Source organism: Cebus imitator, unplaced genomic scaffold (genome assembly GCF_001604975.1).
Source record: "Cebus imitator isolate Cc_AM_T3 unplaced genomic scaffold, Cebus_imitator-1.0 Scaffold701, whole genome shotgun sequence".
NCBI lineage: Eukaryota > Metazoa > Chordata > Mammalia > Primates > Cebidae > Cebus > Cebus imitator.
Window position 1 is genome coordinate 77,205 of NW_016108016.1, and position 16,750 is coordinate 93,954.

Sequence of the window (16,750 nt, forward strand, 5' to 3'; positions counted from 1 at the left end):
GGAGTCTCCCTCTGCTGCCTACACTGGAGTACAATGGTACATTCTTGGCTTACTGCAACCTCTTCTCAGGTTCAAGAAATTCTCCAGCCTCAGCTTCCCGAGTAGCTGGGATTACAGGCACGTGCCACCATGTCCATCTAGTTTTTTTGTATTTTTAGTAGAGATGGGGTTTCACCATGTTGGCCAAGCTGGTCTCAAACTCCTGACCTCAGGTCCGCCTGTCTTGGCCTCCCAAAGGGCTGGAATTACAGGGGTGAGCCACCATGCCCAGACTAGGAGCAAATTTTCTATAGAAAATAACTGAATTTGGCTGGGTGCAGTGGCTCATTCCTGTAATCTTTAGCACTTTGGGAGGCCAACATTGGTGGATCACTTGAGGCTAGGAGTTTGAGACTAGCCTGGCCAATGTAGTGAAACCCCATTTTTGTCTCTGCAAAAAATACAAATATTAGCTGGGTGTGGTGGTATGCACCTGTAATCCCAGCTATTTGGGAGGCCGAGGCATGAGAATTGCTTGAGCCTGGGAGGTGGATGTTGTAGTGAGCCAAGACACTGCCACTGCAATCCAGCCTGGGCAATGGAGTGAGACTTTGTCTCAAGAAAAAAAAAAAAGCCCCCAAACTGATTTTAAAATTACATCTCTGCATTTTATATTAATTAATTAATTTATAGAGATGGGGTCTTGCTATATTTCCCAGGCTGGTCTCTAACTCCTGGGCTCAAGCAGTCCTCCTGCCTCAGCCTCCCAAATAGCTGGGACTAGAGGCACATGCTACAGTCCTTGGCTTACATGTTTGTATTTCTGTGTCATAATATTTAACAAAGATTTTTTTTAAAATAATGAAGTTTATTTAATGATACTACTCATTAAAATATTTTTTTATACCATGAATAAAGTAAAAATAATTAAAAACATTATTTAATCAGGCCAGACTCAGTGGCTCATGCCTGTAATCCCAGCACTTTGGGAGGCTGAGGCAGGTGGATCACCTGTGGTCAGGAGTTCCGGACCAGCCTGGCCATCATGGTGAATCCCCACCTCTACTAAAAATACAAAAATTAGCTGGGTGTGGGGGCATGGTGGTGGGCACCTATAATCCCAACTACTCAGAGGCTGAAATAGGAGAATCACTTGAACCTGGGAGGTGGAGGTTGCAGTGAGCCAAGATCATGTCACTGCACTCCAGCCTGGGCAACAGAATGAGACTCTGTATCTAAAAACTAAAAAATAAAAAAAATATTATTTAATCAGTATGTCTCATCCTTTAAAGATTGTAACATATCTTTTGGGGGGGACATAATTCAGCCCATTATAGTGGGATATAAAACAATCCCCAAAGTTATTTTACTGATCAAACACTTGTCATCCTTCTAGAACCGAGGATCCCAGTGAGGGCCTGTGATCTAGCAGGGAACAGTGGCAGTGGGGATCGAGAGCAAGACGCAGTCATGAGACATGTTAAACAGATAGAACTGGCAAGTCTTAGTGACGTAGCTTCCCATCTTACTTCCCTCCTGCTTATTTGGATCCTGGTTTTCCATCTTTGTCCATTTTTGCACACACCCAGTTTTTTCTGCCCTTGAAAGACTTTTCAATGGCCAGGTCTTTGAATCCAGCATCTACTCCCCTGATTCCCCCACAGCTTGATTTCAACCTGTGGTATTTAGCCCTGCCCCAGTTTCAGAGCACAGAGCAAAGGGAGAAAGTGAACAACCTGATCACATCCTCTACCTATTTTTGCAACAGCTTCTTGGCAGGTATCCCCTTGCCCTTTCATTCTATCCTTCACACTGCTGCCTGGGTAACCTTCCTCAAACACCTGAAAAGTTTACAGTGGAAAAAAAATGCAAAATATCCAAAGATGCTCTTCATTACCCTCTATTACCTGACCTCATTGCCTTTCTTGCTTTTCTTTTTTTTTCTTTTTTGAGATAGAGTTTCACTCTGTCGCCCAGTGTGGGGTGCAATGGCACAATCTCAGCTCACTGCAACCTCCGCCTCCCGGGTTCAAGTGATCCTGCCTCAGCCTCTCAAGTAGCTGGGATTACCCCATGTGCTACCACATCTGGCTGCTTTTGTTTTTTTAGTAGAGATGGGCTTTCACCATGTTGGTCAGGCTGGTCTTGAACTCCTGACCTCAGGTGATCTGCCCACCGTGGCCTCCCAAACAGCTAGGATTACAGGTATGAACCACTGTGCCTGGCCTTTGCTTTTTTTCTAGATTCCTTCATATATAATTCTGATTTTCTCACTCTTGCTTCTGACAAAGTGTGATCTCCTAATTAGCAGCATCAGTATCACCTGAGAGTATGTTAAAATGCAGAATATTGGACTCCACACCCAACCTACTAATCAGAATTTGCCGTTTTAGCAAATGCACAGGTGACTTGAATGCACATGAAAGATTGAGGTGTGCTGGTCTGCACTCCAGCCCACTGTTCCCCAATCTGACTGATGGTCAGAATCTCCTGGAGACCTTGTCACAGCTGTTGCTATCAGATCCCACCCTGGTCTACTGAATCAGAATCTCTGGTGATATGGCCTTGGGATCTGTATTTTTGTTCTGTTTAATGACATATGTACACTAAACTGTAGATGTATAATAAAGTCTACACATTTAAAGTATACAATTTGATAAGTTTTGATATGTGCATATAACCATGAAACTGTAACATCATAATCCTTGACCCCCAAAAAAGTTTCCTTGTGACCCTTTGGAAATCCTCCATCTCCTACCCTCCACAACCTTCCCCCCTCAACTATCGATCTATTTTTTGTCATTATAGATTAGTTCGTATTTTCCAGAATTTTATATAAGTAGAGTATGTACTCTTTATTATCTGGGTTTCTTTCACTCAGAATAATTATTTTGAGATGCATCCATGTTGTGATGTGTATCAAGAGTTGATTCATTTAATTGCTGAGTAGTATTTGATTGTGGGGATATACCGTATTTATCCATTCTCCCAGTGGTAGAAATTTGGGTTGTTTCCAGTTGGAGGCTGTTACAAATGAAGCTGCTATGAACATTTGTGTACAAGTCCTTGTGTGGACAAATGTTTTTGTTTCTCTTGGGAAAATACCTATTAATGGAATGGCTTGATCCAATGGTAGAGTATGTTTAACTTTTAAGAAACCGACAAACTTTTTTGACAGCTTCACTGAGATATAATCAGATATACAACACACCCATTTAAAGTGTAGAATTCAATTTTTTACTTGATTTACAAAGTTGTGCACCCATGGTCACAATCTAATTTTAGGATATTTTTATCCTCCAGAGAAACAGTGTATCCATTAACAGTCATCTCCCATTCCACACCCTACAACCCTGCTCCAGTTCTAGGCAGCCCCTGACCTACCTCTGTCTCTATAGATTTGCCCAGTCTGGACAGTTCATGTAAATGGAATCATAATGTGGTCTTTTGCGACTGGCTTTTTTCACTTAGCATAATGTGTTCAATGTTCATCCACATTGTGGCATGTTTCATACTTTATTCCTTTGTATGGCTAGACGATATTCCACTTTGTAGATAGATGACATTTTCTTAATCCATTTGTCAGTTGATGGACATTTGGGTTGTTTCTGCTTTTTGGCTATGATTTATAACAGAGGTATGAACATTTGTGTACAAGATCTTTTAAAAAAGATTTTTTTGTTTACAAGATTTCTTGTGGATATATGGTTTCATTTCTCTTGGGTATATACCTAGGAATGGAATTGTTAGGTCATATGGTAGCAAAGTGATACCATTTTACATCTCCACCAGAAGTTCCTGTTCCTTTAATTTTAGGCAAAGTATTAAGTCTTTTTTTTTTTTTTTTTTTTTTTTTTTTTTTTTTTTTTTAGATTCTCGCTCTGTCACCCAGGCTGGAGTGCAATGGTGTGATGTCGGCTCACTGAAACCCCCGCCACCTGGGTTCAAGCAATTCTGCCTCAGCCTCCCTGGTAGCTGGGATCACAGGCGAGTGCCACCATGCCCGGCTAATTTTTTGTATTTTAGTAGAGATGGGGTTTCACCATGTTGGCCGGGCTGGTCTCGAACTCCTGACCTCAAGTGATTTGCTTGCCTTGGCTTTCCAAAGTGCTGGGATTACAGGCATGAGCCACCGTGCCCAGCCATAAATACTTTTTAGATTTGTTCTGTAACTTAGTTATATTACTTGAAAGCAGTTTAATTCTTTTTGGCAAGGTGCTAATTATTCCCATGACTGCACCCTTTTGTGTACTCGAAGCAGTGCCCCATTAATTACAGAGTTTTCCAGTACACACTCCCACATTGCTTGGAGGAGAGGACCTAGAGAAAAGTCGCAGGGCAGATAAGCAGCGGAGGGTGGCCCTGGATTTGGCTTATCAGTCTGTAGGGCCGTCCTTCCCTAGGAAGGACAGTGAGGACTGTGGTGTTGCCCCCGTCATTATCACCCTGGCCATGAGCTTGCAGGACTGGGGTAGACCCAGAGGAGAACTGGAAGGGCCAGAGTCTGCTGTCTGAGTCCCTTCTCTGGGGGTGCCTGGGCCTTGCGGCACTTCCTTTGCATACTAACTTCATCCCAATCACATTTGATTTTCCTACTGTGATTTCCCTTCTTTCCAATTTCTTCACCAACTTAAAAATTCTGTATTGAGGCTGGGTGCAGTGGCTCATGCCTCTGATCAGCACTTTCAGAGGCTGAGGTGGGCGGATCACGAGGTCAGGAGATTGAGACCATCTTGGCTAATATGGTGAAACGCCATCTCTGCTTAAAAAAAAAAAAAAAATTAGCCAGGCGTGGTGGTATGTGTCTATAGTCCCAGCGACTCAGGAGGCTGAGCTGAGATTGCGGCACTGTGCTCCAGCATGGGCAAAACTCTGTCTCAAAAAAAAAAATTATGTATTGAGAGCAGTTTCCTACATTACCTCAAATCCCATTCAGAGCAAGGATCATTCCCAGAAGTCAGAAAGGAGGAGAAATAAGCTTAGTTACAGAAGACTACTTCATACTTGAGCTTCTGTTTCAAGGAAAGTGAGTAAGTGGTGGTGGAGCCCTGCCCCTCTGCAGTGTGTGGTTTTGTACTGATACATTTTAAGATTGAGGTGTAACTTACGTGTAATAAATGCCCAGACTTATGATGTGTGGAAACAAAAGAGTTTTCCAGAACAGAATGTTACTTAGGCTCTCTGGTGCTGTGTAAGCAACAGGTAGTCTTCCCATTTCATTTTTGGTGGTTCTCTCCTTGGCTTGGGCAATTTCCTCCCATGCTCCTTTCTGGAGTGTTCTGTGTGCAGCAGTCTATTCTCTGGTACCCTGTCTTATAAACTCTAGCGGTCCAGATCTAGCTGGACTCTAAACTTCAACTCATCAACTTAAAGTTTGCTGAGACCTGCCTGGGTTCCCCCTTCATGCATTGTATTCTGTAATCTCCCTCAAGGTAGTATGTTGGCAATCAGATAACTCCATTGATAACTGATTCAATCTATTTATAACTGATTCCCTGTCTCTAAGTGGTTTACTGGTTTTGTTTTCGGATGTCTAGTGTCTTGAAGACCATTCTTTCATATATATCGTCCAGTGCTTTTGGCTTTTTCACGTGAGACAGCAAATCCTTTTCTTGTTACCTTATCATGGTCAGAAGTAGACATTTGTATCTATTTTAAAAATAAGTTTATCATATGATTATGATACAATCACCTCAGCCCTAGGCTATAGATTAGCATTTGAGAATTGATGCTCTAAGTTGCTCTGGACTACTTCTTTTCTTTTGAGACAGAGTCTCGTTCTGTCACCTGGGTGGAGTGCAATGGTGCGATCTTGGCTCACTGCAATCTCTGCCTTCTGGGTTCAAGTGATTTTTGTGCCTCAGCCTCCCCAGTAGTTGGGATTACAGGCACACACCACCACGCCTGGCTAATTTTTTGTATTTTTTATTTTTTTATTGTTTTTGAGATGGAGTCTCACTCTTGTCACCCAGGCTGGAGTGTAGTGGCATGATCTCAGCTCACTGCAACCTTTGCCTCCTGGGTTCAAGTGATTCTCCTGCCTCAGCCTCCCCAGTAGTTGGGATTACAGGTACCTGCCACCATTCCTGGCTAATTTTTGTATTTTTAGTAGAGACGGGGTTTCACCATGTTGCTCAGGCTGGTCTTGAACTCCTGAGCTCAGGCAATTCACCTGCCTTGGCCTCCCAAAGTGCTAGGATTACAGGCATGAGCCACCGTGCTCAGCCTACTGGACTACTTCTCACTGATCTTCAGTTATCCATATACCTTTTTCCATGCCATTGCTCTTCCAGTTCTCTAAGTCCTGAATACCTTCCTCTCTTTTGTTTTTCTTATCCAATCCTTTTGTATGTGGGGGTGGAAAGGAGGTGGGGAGGTCTTGCTCTGTCACCCAGGCTGGAATGCAGCGGCATGATCATAGCTCACTGCAGCCTCAAACTCCTGGGCTCAAGTGATCCTACCACCTCAGCCTCTTGAGTAGGTAAGACCACAGGCGTGTACCACCATGCTTGGCTAATATTTTTCTTATATTTTTGGAGACAGGTCTCACTCTGTGGACCAGGTTGATCTCAGGCTCTTGGCTTCCTGGCCTCAAGCAATCCTCCTGCCTGAGCCTCAGAAAGTGCTGGGATTACAGGAGTGAGCCACCATGTCTGGCCAATCTTGAAGATTCTTCAAAGTTTAATCAAAATGCTGTCTCCTCCTCCTCAGAGTAGCAGGGAGTCCACCCTTCTGTTGAGAAAATCACTCCTTCCTAAGTACTTCTACAGTGAATTTATTTTTGTCATAGTAGTTGTTATATTCTGCATTTATAATAGTTGTTTGCCCACCTTTTTGTAAAATTACTAAGGACTGAGACTTTTTCTTGCACAAAGTAGGTATTGTATTGTATTATACACTAAGGAAATGAAGGAGGGCCTTGAAAGGAATAGACCAAGTACTAGAACTAAGTGGTATAGATGAATATTTTAGTCCTAGCGTAAGGTGGTTTGTAAAGCCTTGTTTTGGTCCAGTAAATCTAGGATTAGGTTAGTAAACAGGATTCATCTTTCTTGGGGAATCTGACTAGATAGTATGTTGAGAAGGATTCTGAGGCCACATTATGGCTCATTGAGAAAGATAGCCATTAGATAAAGTATTGGATTGTCTCAGGTATTTTGACTAAACGTAGGATATTTTATAATAATATTAGGTTGATGCAAAAATAATTGCAGTTTTTGCCCTAAAAAGTAATGGCAAAACCACAATTACTTTTGCACCAACCTAATAGCTAACAAATATATAATACACGGCAGGCAGTGTTATAAGCACGAACACACATCAATGCATTTACTAACCCTGAAAATCCATTGAATTAAGTTCTATTAATAGCCTGATTTTGCAGGTAGGGAAACAGACACAGAGGAGTTAAGTAGCTTCCTCAAGTCATACTGCTGGTAGTTCTGGCTCCAGACAGTTCTGTCATTGTCACTGTTATGTAGCTGTTCTAATGAACATTCAATGTTTTCAGAAACACTGTGGTAGTTAGCATATACAGCTATATGAAACGGGCAAAATAGATCTGTTGCTTGCTAATATGATAAGAGACCAAACTCCCAAATGTCTACCTTAGATTAGAAAGATTTATCTTTTCTGATCCCTATAGTCATGTCTGATCCTTTGTGTTTTATTTCTTTAGGGTCCCTTGCCAGCTCCATCTTTGACCCACTCAGATACCTCGTGGGAGCTTCAGGAGGAGTCTATGCTCTGATGGGAGGCTATTTTATGAATGTTCTGGTGGTAAGAACCAGGGGGATGGAGTCCATGGGTCTCTTAAAAAAACAGAAAACAGTAACTGTTCTTTGGTTCAATGAATCTTCATTTATCAATATTTACTGAACACTCATTTTTCTGATAATTCTATGGCAATACCATTTTATTTCCTTTTCTTTTTTTTTTTATGAGATGGAGTCTTACTCTGTCACCCAGGCTGGAGTGCAGTGGTGCAGTCTCGGCTCACTGCAACCTCTGCCTCCCATGTTCAAGAGATTCTCCTGCCTCAGCCTCGTGAGTAGCTGGGACTACAGGCGTGTGCCACCATGCCCAGCTAATTTTTGTATTTTTAGTAGAGACAGAGTTTCACCATGTTGGTCAGGCTGGACTCCAACTCCTGACCTCATGATCTGCCTGCCTCAGACTCCCAAAGTATTGGGATTACAGGCATGAGCCACTGCGTGGGGCCCCTTTCTTTTCTTTCTTAATTTTTTTTTGAGACAGAGTATTGCACCATTGCCCAGGCTGGAGTGCAGTGGTGTGTTACTGAGTCATTGCACTTCTGCCTCCTGGGCTCAAGTAATCCTCCCACCTCAGCCTCCTGAATAGCTGAGACTACAGGCATGGGCTGCCATGCCTGACTATTGTTTGTAGAGTCAGGGTTTCGCCATGTTGCCCAGGCTGGTCTCGAACTCCAGGGCCCAAGTGATCTGCCCACACTGGCCTCCCAAAGTGCTGGGATTACAGGCGTGAGCCGCCGCACCTAGCTTCCTTTCATATTTTTATCATTTTTTTCTGATTTCAAAAGTGATGAGTACTATGTAACATTTTAAATAAAAGAATAGAAAGTTAAGGTCCTCAATATATATCTGCTAACAGGTGGGTGGTGAAAGAGGTTGTTGACAGTTTTATATATATATGTTTTTTCAGATCTTTTGTTTTCTTAAAGGAAAGCAAGTTTATTAAGAAAGTAAAGGAATGAAAGAATGGCTACTTCATAGGCAGAGCAGCCCCAATCTTTTCTACATGTATTCAAAATCCTACCAATGTTAATATTATAACAATGACATCACCCTTATATTGTTCTGCATTTTATCATAGAGCACCCTGACCATCTACCCGTGTCATTGCTTAGAAATCCTCACTGCTTAGCAGATGCTCCCTAGCATCATCTATACAGATACTCCATGATTTATTTAATGAATCTTTCATTGAAAAAATTGGGGGGTGATTCCTGCTTTTCATGTTTAGAAGTAATGCTATAAGAAATGCTCTTTTACATTTATCTTTTTGCATTTGTGTAATTTTCTTTTTGTAGGATAAATTTCTAGGCTGGGCATGGTGGCTCATGCCTGTAATCTCAGCACTCTGGGAGGCCGAGGCGGGCAGATCATGAGGTCAAGAGATGGAGGCCATCCTGGCCAACATGGTGAAACCCCATCTCTACTAAAATACAAAAAATTAGCCAGGCGTGGTGGCACGTGCCTGTAGTCCCAGCTACTTCGGAGGCTGAGGCAGGAGAATTGCTTGAACCTAGGAGACGGAGGTTGTAGTGAGCCAAGACTGAGCCACTGCACTCCAGTCTGGGTAACAGAGCGAGACTCTGTCTCAAAAAAAAGTACATACCAAATTGCCCTCCAAAGTTATCATATAGTCTTGCACTCCCTTGATAATATGTAAGAGTGCCAATCACTTTTAAAAACAGGTTAAAAAATCCTGACTAGTTATTAGTCCTTTTGCCATTTAGGTATGCTTTTTTTTTTTTTTCCCTCCCCTGGGAACCATAGGTATGCTTTAAAAATATTCTAGGGGCCAGGTGGTGCAGTGGCTCAAGCCTGTAATCCCAGCACTTTGGGAGGCCAAGGTGGGTGAATCACCTGAGGTCAGGAGTTTGAGCTCAGCCTGGCTAACGTGGTGAAACCCTGTTTGTACTAAAAATAAAAAAATTAGCTGAGCATGGTGGTGTGCACCTGTAATCCCAGCTACTTGGGAGGCTGAGACAGGAGAATTGCTTGAACCTGGGAGGCGGAGGTTGCAGTGAGCTGAGGTTGTAGTGAGCCAAGATTGCACCATTGGACTCCAGCTTGGGCAACAAGAGTGAAACTGCATCTCAGAACAAAAAATTCTAGAAAGAGGCCAGGTGAGGTGGCTCATGCCTGTAATCCCAGCACTTTGGGAGGCTGAGGTGGGCGGATCACGAGGTCAAGAGATTGAGACCATCCTGGCCAACATGGTGGAACCCCAGCTCTGCTAAAAATCCAAAAATTAGCTGGCCGTCGTGGCACACACCTGTAATCCCAGCTACTCAGTAGGCTGAGACAGGAGAATTGCTTGAATCCGGAAGGTGGAGGTTGCAGTGAGCCGAGATAACGCCACTGCATTCCAGACTGGCGATAGAGTGAGACTCGTTCTCAAAAAAAAAAAAAAAAAAAAATTCTAGGAAGAAAAGGGTAAAGCAATTATAAGACCATTCCAAATATAGAAATCACTTAGAAAAGTGGTTTTTTCAACTTTGGATTGCAACCCATTAGTGGTTGTAGACTTACTTGGAGGAATTGTGGCCAAAAATTAAACCCAAGAAAAAAAAAAGCCAGTGTTATTGTTTGATTTATGTGTGTACTGGGTTGTTACGTAAATTATTTCTTTCTGTAGGTCATGGTCATAAGAGTTTGAAAATAATTGATTTTGAATAAACATGTCTATTTCAGCATCTTTACTCCTTGGGACAAGAGTTACTAATTTGAAAGGGAAGGAACAAGTAATTCAATAAATTATAGTAGAAATGTCTGACTCAGCAGTTTGTAGTGACACATAGGGACCCAAAGCTATAATTCCAGCAATGAGCCAGGTGTGCTGGTGTGCACCTGTAGTCCCAGCTACTCAGGAGTCTGAGATAGGAGGAGGGCTTGAGCCAAGGAGTTCAAGGCTGCAGTGAGCTGTAGATTGCACCACTGCACTCCAACCTGGGTGACACAGTGAGACCCTGTCTTCTACCTCCCCCTACAGAACCCCCCCAACACCCTCCCTCTAAAAAACCCTTCAATAATTTTTGACCAATATTTTCAATATTTTAAAAATTACTTCAAAAAATCAAGATAACACTCAAATCTCAGTTAAGTCTTTGCTAAATACTACTGGGAAAGAGAATGAAGAAATATCAAATGAATATTGACCAAAAATCTTAGGAATATTTCATCAAACTTAGTTTAACAGCATTTCTCTATATATTTATTGACATGTTAAGTGTTGATTTTATATTACTTTTATTTAGATTATTTCTGGCTAGCAAAATTGCAACACTTATATCATGAAATTAAATATCTTGGCATTTTATTCTCCAAAGTGCACTGTACTTCCCAAATACATTTGAAAACTTGGCTGTGACACTCATGCTTTTTTTTGAAAATATTTGACACTGGAAGAGTATTTCAAATGAAGAGCAGATGAAGAGAGAGTAGAGTTGAGGTTTCATTTGCCCACTGATAGCTTATATGATTATTATTTATTTCTTTGCAAGAATTTTCGAGAAATGATTCCTGCCTTTGGAATTTTCAGACTGCTGATCATCATCCTCATCAGTAAGTGTGTTTTGTGAACACGTCATACTGTCGAAGTCAAAATGAAATGCAGAGACGAATGTCTAAACATTTTATTTGGAAATCACAGAATTGCAATTTGGGGCATACACTCAGACCTGGGAGGTCTACGGTATGTCTGAAGAACAAAAGAAAAGGCTGGGGGTTTCCTTAGAAAGAGAAATGTTAATGTTATTTTGAAAGAGAGCTCATTGGTACTAGCGACACCTTTGGGAGCTGGTTGGTGAGTGATGGTGGTGGGGAGAACCAGTCTTAGACTTGTGTTGTTTAGACCTGATTCTTAGACTCAATTTGTTTCAGCAGCTATTAGGTGAAACTAGTCTTATGGTTAGAGCAGGTAGTTTCAGCAGCGGGGCTGATGGAGAATTCAATTGTTGGAGCAGTGCTATGTGCCTGAGTGCTTTTGTCCCCTGTCCCCTTGACTCTGATTTAGTTGGGTATGACAAGAATGACCTATTTTGCATAATCAACTTTCAAAATATTTTCACAATTTTATTGGTTTAGCCTTCAGAAGGCCTTTCCTCCTTTCCCAGACACTACCACGGAGAATGACTACAGTTAGAAAAAATTGTCCGCTTCACAGCACTAAGCAGAAAGAAGTAAACAAAAGAGTTCTACAGACTCTCATGGTTCTTAGACATGCCTATGTGATGTGTTTTTGCTTTTTGTATCATTATGGAGTAGGGGAAGCCAAGAGCATAGAGCCTCAGGCACCCCGCTAATGGAACCACAATAGCTTCACTTAGGTTTTATATACTGGACTTTTTCATATATTAGAAGCTGTATGTGATTTTGTTTGCAATGGAAAAACTTGGAAACCACTGATAGAATCTCTTTCTTCCTCAATTTCTAAATTTTTAGATTAAAAAAAAAAAACAAAACTGGCTGGGCGCAGTGGCTCACACCTGTAATCCCAGCACTTTTGGGAGGCTCAGGTGGGTGGATCACGAGGTCAGGATATTGACACCATCCTGGCCAATATGGTGAAGCCCAGTCTCTACTGAAATACAAAAACTAGTCGGGTGTGATGGTGCGCACTCGTAGTCCAGTTACTTGGGAGGTTGTGGCAGGGGAATCACTTGAACCCAGGAGGTGGAGGTTGCAGTGAGCCTAGATTGTGCCACTGCACTCCAGCCTGGCGACAGAGCAAGACTCCATCTCAAAAAACAAACAGAACAAAACAAAACAAAACAAAACAGATCCAGGATATAGGTATTGAGTGACAGCTGAGGATTAAAGAGAGAGTTGGGGTGGGGGAGGGGTAACTGTTCAAGAAGCCCAGGCTAGGAGGGTGACTAATGTGGCTTTTGAAATCTCCAAGAATTCTAGAATTACATGCTAAGGGAGGTTAGGAAGAATGCTGTCTGGAGAGGGGATGGAAGCGCAGCTGAGTCTCAGAGTAAAGGTAGATTCCAGATGACAGCAGGCTGTGGAGCATAGAAGGAAACAGGAGCAAAGGTGGGGGTGGTAACTGGAGTTGACGGACCTGCTCCAGCTGAAGCTCCTCCACTTGGAGGGCTGCGGAAGAATGACAGACCATGGGGTCAGACCTGAAAGCCAAGGTGGAGGTTATACCTGATAAAGCCTAAGATGCTGGCTGTCCATATAGTAAGAAAACAGGATTTTGCAATTTGTATCAAGGGTTCAATTACCTCCATTACAGGAACAGAGGCAACTACGTCTGTTGACAAGGGACTCTTTAGTTTATTGACCATTTAATTGTAAGAACACTAATATTTCACTCTGAAATAAAATAATTCACTTTTTTTTTTTTTTTTTTTAGACTGAGTCTTGCTCTGTCACTCAGGCTGGAGTGCAGTGGCGCGATTTCAGCTCACTGCAACCTCTGCCTCTAGGGTTCAAGCAATTCTCCTGTCTCAGCCTCTCCTGTTTATAGGCACAGGCCATGAGGCCCAGCTAATTTTTGTATTTTTAGTAGAGATGGGGTTTCACCATATTGGTCAGACTGGTCTCGAACTCCTGACCTCAGGTGATCCTCTCGCCTCAGCCTCCCAAAGTGATGGGATTGCAGGCGTCAGCCACCTCTCCCAGCCAAGTGGTAAATATTCTTTTTAATTGTGAATGGCAATTGGCCTAAAAAACATTCCTTCATCAAGCATTATGTTCAAGACCAGCCTGGGCAACATAGGGAGACCCTGTCTCTACAAAAAAAATTGGCCAGGTGTTGTGGTGTGGGACTGTAGTTCCAGCTACTTAGGCGGCTGAGGTGGGAGAATTTGCTTGAGCCTGGGAGCTTGAGGCTGCAGGGAGCCACTGTACTCTAGGCTGGGTGGCAGAGTGAGGTTGTCTTAAAAAAAAAGAAAAAAATCCATATGAAGGGAACTTTTTTAAAGTAAATGTCAAATTTTTAATGAGGACAGTGGTTTGGCTTCTTGGAATAAGGGCCGCTTTTCAGGTGGGAAGACATGTCTCAGTTTAGAGGCTGCAGTAACCTGGAAGAAAAGTCCCCCAGGAAGCAGAAAGAGGAAAGAGCCAAAGTCAGATCTAGGAAGGGGGTAAGATGGAGAGAAACTGGTTGGCGAAATTAACATACTAATGGTTACAAAGACTTTCTGAGAGGAGGTCTCCAATTGAGGAAGACTAAACCAAAGTAAACGTTTCCAGTTATGTGGCAGTTTTTTGTTTGTTTGAGCTGGAGTTTCGTTCTTGTGGCCCAGGCTGCAGTGCGAGGTGCGATCTCGGCTCACCGTAACCTCTGCCACCCGGGTTCAAGCGATTCTCCTGCCTCAGCCTCCTGAGTAGCTGGGATTGCAGGTACCTGCCACCACGCCCAGCTAACTTTTATATTATGGGGTTTCACCATGTTGACCAGGCTGGTCTCAAACCCCTGACCTTGTGATCCGTCTGCCTCCACCTCACAAAATGCTGGAATTACAGGTGTGAGCTGCCACGCCCAGCCAAGGCAGTGTTTTTTAAAAATACTTTCCTAGTCCCATGGGCATGTTATTTATGTGGACCAGGAAATCCAAATGATGATTGAAAATATGATATAGCCTCATTAATCTAGCACTTTGTGTAATAGTCATTTACAATTAAAGGAATATTGAATACTTTCTCGACCTCAATTTCTGTCCAGTGACTTCAACGTCAGTCAATACAGTATTGAAAGGGAATCTAGTCAGAACACATGTCCTGATGCTATTTTCCCAAAGGCAAGGACTAGGTCTTTTCATCTCCTAGGACACAGTGGCTCACTAAGTAGAGCACAGGGAATTAGGGGATGGGTGAGGAATGTGATATCTGCAAGAGATGTTTCCAAGCACTAACATATAGGGCAGAGTTATTCTAGGCCAAGAAACTGGAAGCTCCTTTTGTAGCACAGATCTGACTTACTTGAAGACTACCTAACTTCTGGCTCTCACAGTTTTATTGGAGAATATGGAATCATTTCCTTTCATGGACTGACACCTTCGCAATTCCCAATGGTAATTAATTACAGGCAATTCGCGTGGTGGCTGAGAGTAGAGCCTTGGTGTCTTGGCTTCTTTATGTATAAAATGTCACCATCCTTCTTCACTTTGATTGTTACAATAGTACTTTTCCAGCTGCTCTTCCAGTTCCTGTTCTTGCTTCCTTGTAGTCTCCTTCCTATACTGCAGCTAGAATGATCTTTTTAAAACCACCAGCGTGGTCACTCAAGCCTGTAATCCCAGCACTTCGGGAAGCCAAGGTGGGTGGATCACCTGAGGTCAGGAGTTTGAGAGTTGGAGACCAGCCTGGCCACATGGTGAAACTGTGTCTACTAAAAATACAAAAATTAGCCGGGCGTGATGGTGGGGACCTGTAATCCCAGCACTTTGGGAGGCTGAGGCAGGTGGATCATCTGAGGTCAGGGGTTTAGGAGTTCAAGACCAGCCTGAACAACATGGTGAAACCCCTGTCTCTACTAAAAGTACAAAAGCTAGCCAGGTGTGGTGGTGCATGCCTGTAATCCCAGCTAATCAGGAGGCTGAGGCTTGAGAATCGCTTGAACCTGGGAGGCAGAGATTGCAGTAAGCCAAGATCACACTACTGCACTCCAGCCTGAGCGACAGAGTTGAGACTGTCTCAAACAAGGAAACAGAGAAAATTTATCATGTCACTCCTGTGCTCAAGAGCTTTCAATGACTTCCTATCACTCAGATTAAACGTTGAAGTCCTTACAATGGTTCATGCAGACCCTACATAAGCTGTCCCCTGCTACTTGTCTGATCTCATCACCCACAACCTTATTCCTAACTCTAGTCCAGAATCACCTGGAGGTCTTGTTAAAGAAGTTGTTGGGACAACAACTTGACCACAGTTGGTGGTTAGAAAACACAGCCACGGAAGTTGGAATCTGCTAAGGAGTGTACAACTCACCTTCTGAAAACAAAAACAAAAGACCTAACTCCATAGAAAGCTGAGTTCCACCCTCAATGTTTCTGGTTCAATAGGTCTGGGGTGGGCCTAAGAGTTTTCATTTCTAGTAAGTTTCCAGGTGAAGCTGATGCTGCTGGTCTTGGTAAAAACCACTGTGAAAACCACTGATCCAGCCAGCTCAACTGCTTTGGTATTCCTCAAACACAGCAGGCACATTCCTGCTTAGGGACTTTTCCCTCTCGCTGAAACACTCTGTGTCGAATAGCAGCATGGCTTGTACCCTTACCTCTGTCCAGTGTCATATTCTCAGAGAGATCATCCTTGACATCCCTATTGAAAATCACATGCAACATCTGGCATACTCAGTTCTTCTTCCTCTCTTTGTATTTTCTCCATAGCACTTAGCACCACTGACATACTGTTTTACTGTCAGCTCCACGAGGCAGGGCTGTCAGATCTGTCCGTTGCTGCCTCTACCACCTAGAATATGCCTGACACATAGAGGACAATGAATGCTTGTTGGATGAATAAATCCATAAAATGGAATAATGATGGTTCCTACTTCATAAGGTCATCATGAGGATTAGTGACTTCAAAGAGCTTTTAGAACAGCACCTGGGGCAGAGTAAGTCTCAATAAACGATACCTAGTATTATTATGATTAGAGGGGAATCAAAAACATTTGGTGTACTATTGTGGAGATTCGGAGCCTTCATCAGGGTGTTTTTCCTTCTAGTTGTGTTGGACATGGGATTTGCTCTCTATAGAAGGTTCTTTGTTCCTGAAAATGGGTCTCCGGTGAGTTCAGTTTCTTTCTTTTTCAAACTAGAAATTTGTTTACTGTCAAAAAGGGTTACCAAATAGGGGTTACAACGCTGTGATTTAGGACAGCCATATTTCCATTTGGAAGTGAAGACAATTTTTAAGGAAATCAGACTTTTGAATTGTCCTTCAGCTTAACTCTCTCATAGCCCTGATCACTGGTTCTTCTTCACCGCACCTGCCATATTGGTAGCTATTCAAAAACAGGAGAGAATGGATTTTCCTGTCCACTTAGAATA

General features: G+C 42.7%; 1 protein-coding gene across 1 annotated transcript in view; it reads left to right on the top strand.

The window, feature by feature from the left end:
- RHBDL2 (rhomboid like 2) overlaps nucleotides 1-16,750 on the top strand; it is a 43,045-nt gene that overhangs the window by 25,347 nt on the left and 948 nt on the right. Inside the window, 3 exon segments of the mRNA XM_017518720.2 lie at nucleotides 7,658-7,758; nucleotides 11,249-11,309; nucleotides 16,426-16,487. Of these exon segments, the coding sequence (XP_017374209.1) occupies nucleotides 7,658-7,758; nucleotides 11,249-11,309; nucleotides 16,426-16,487 (224 nt within the window).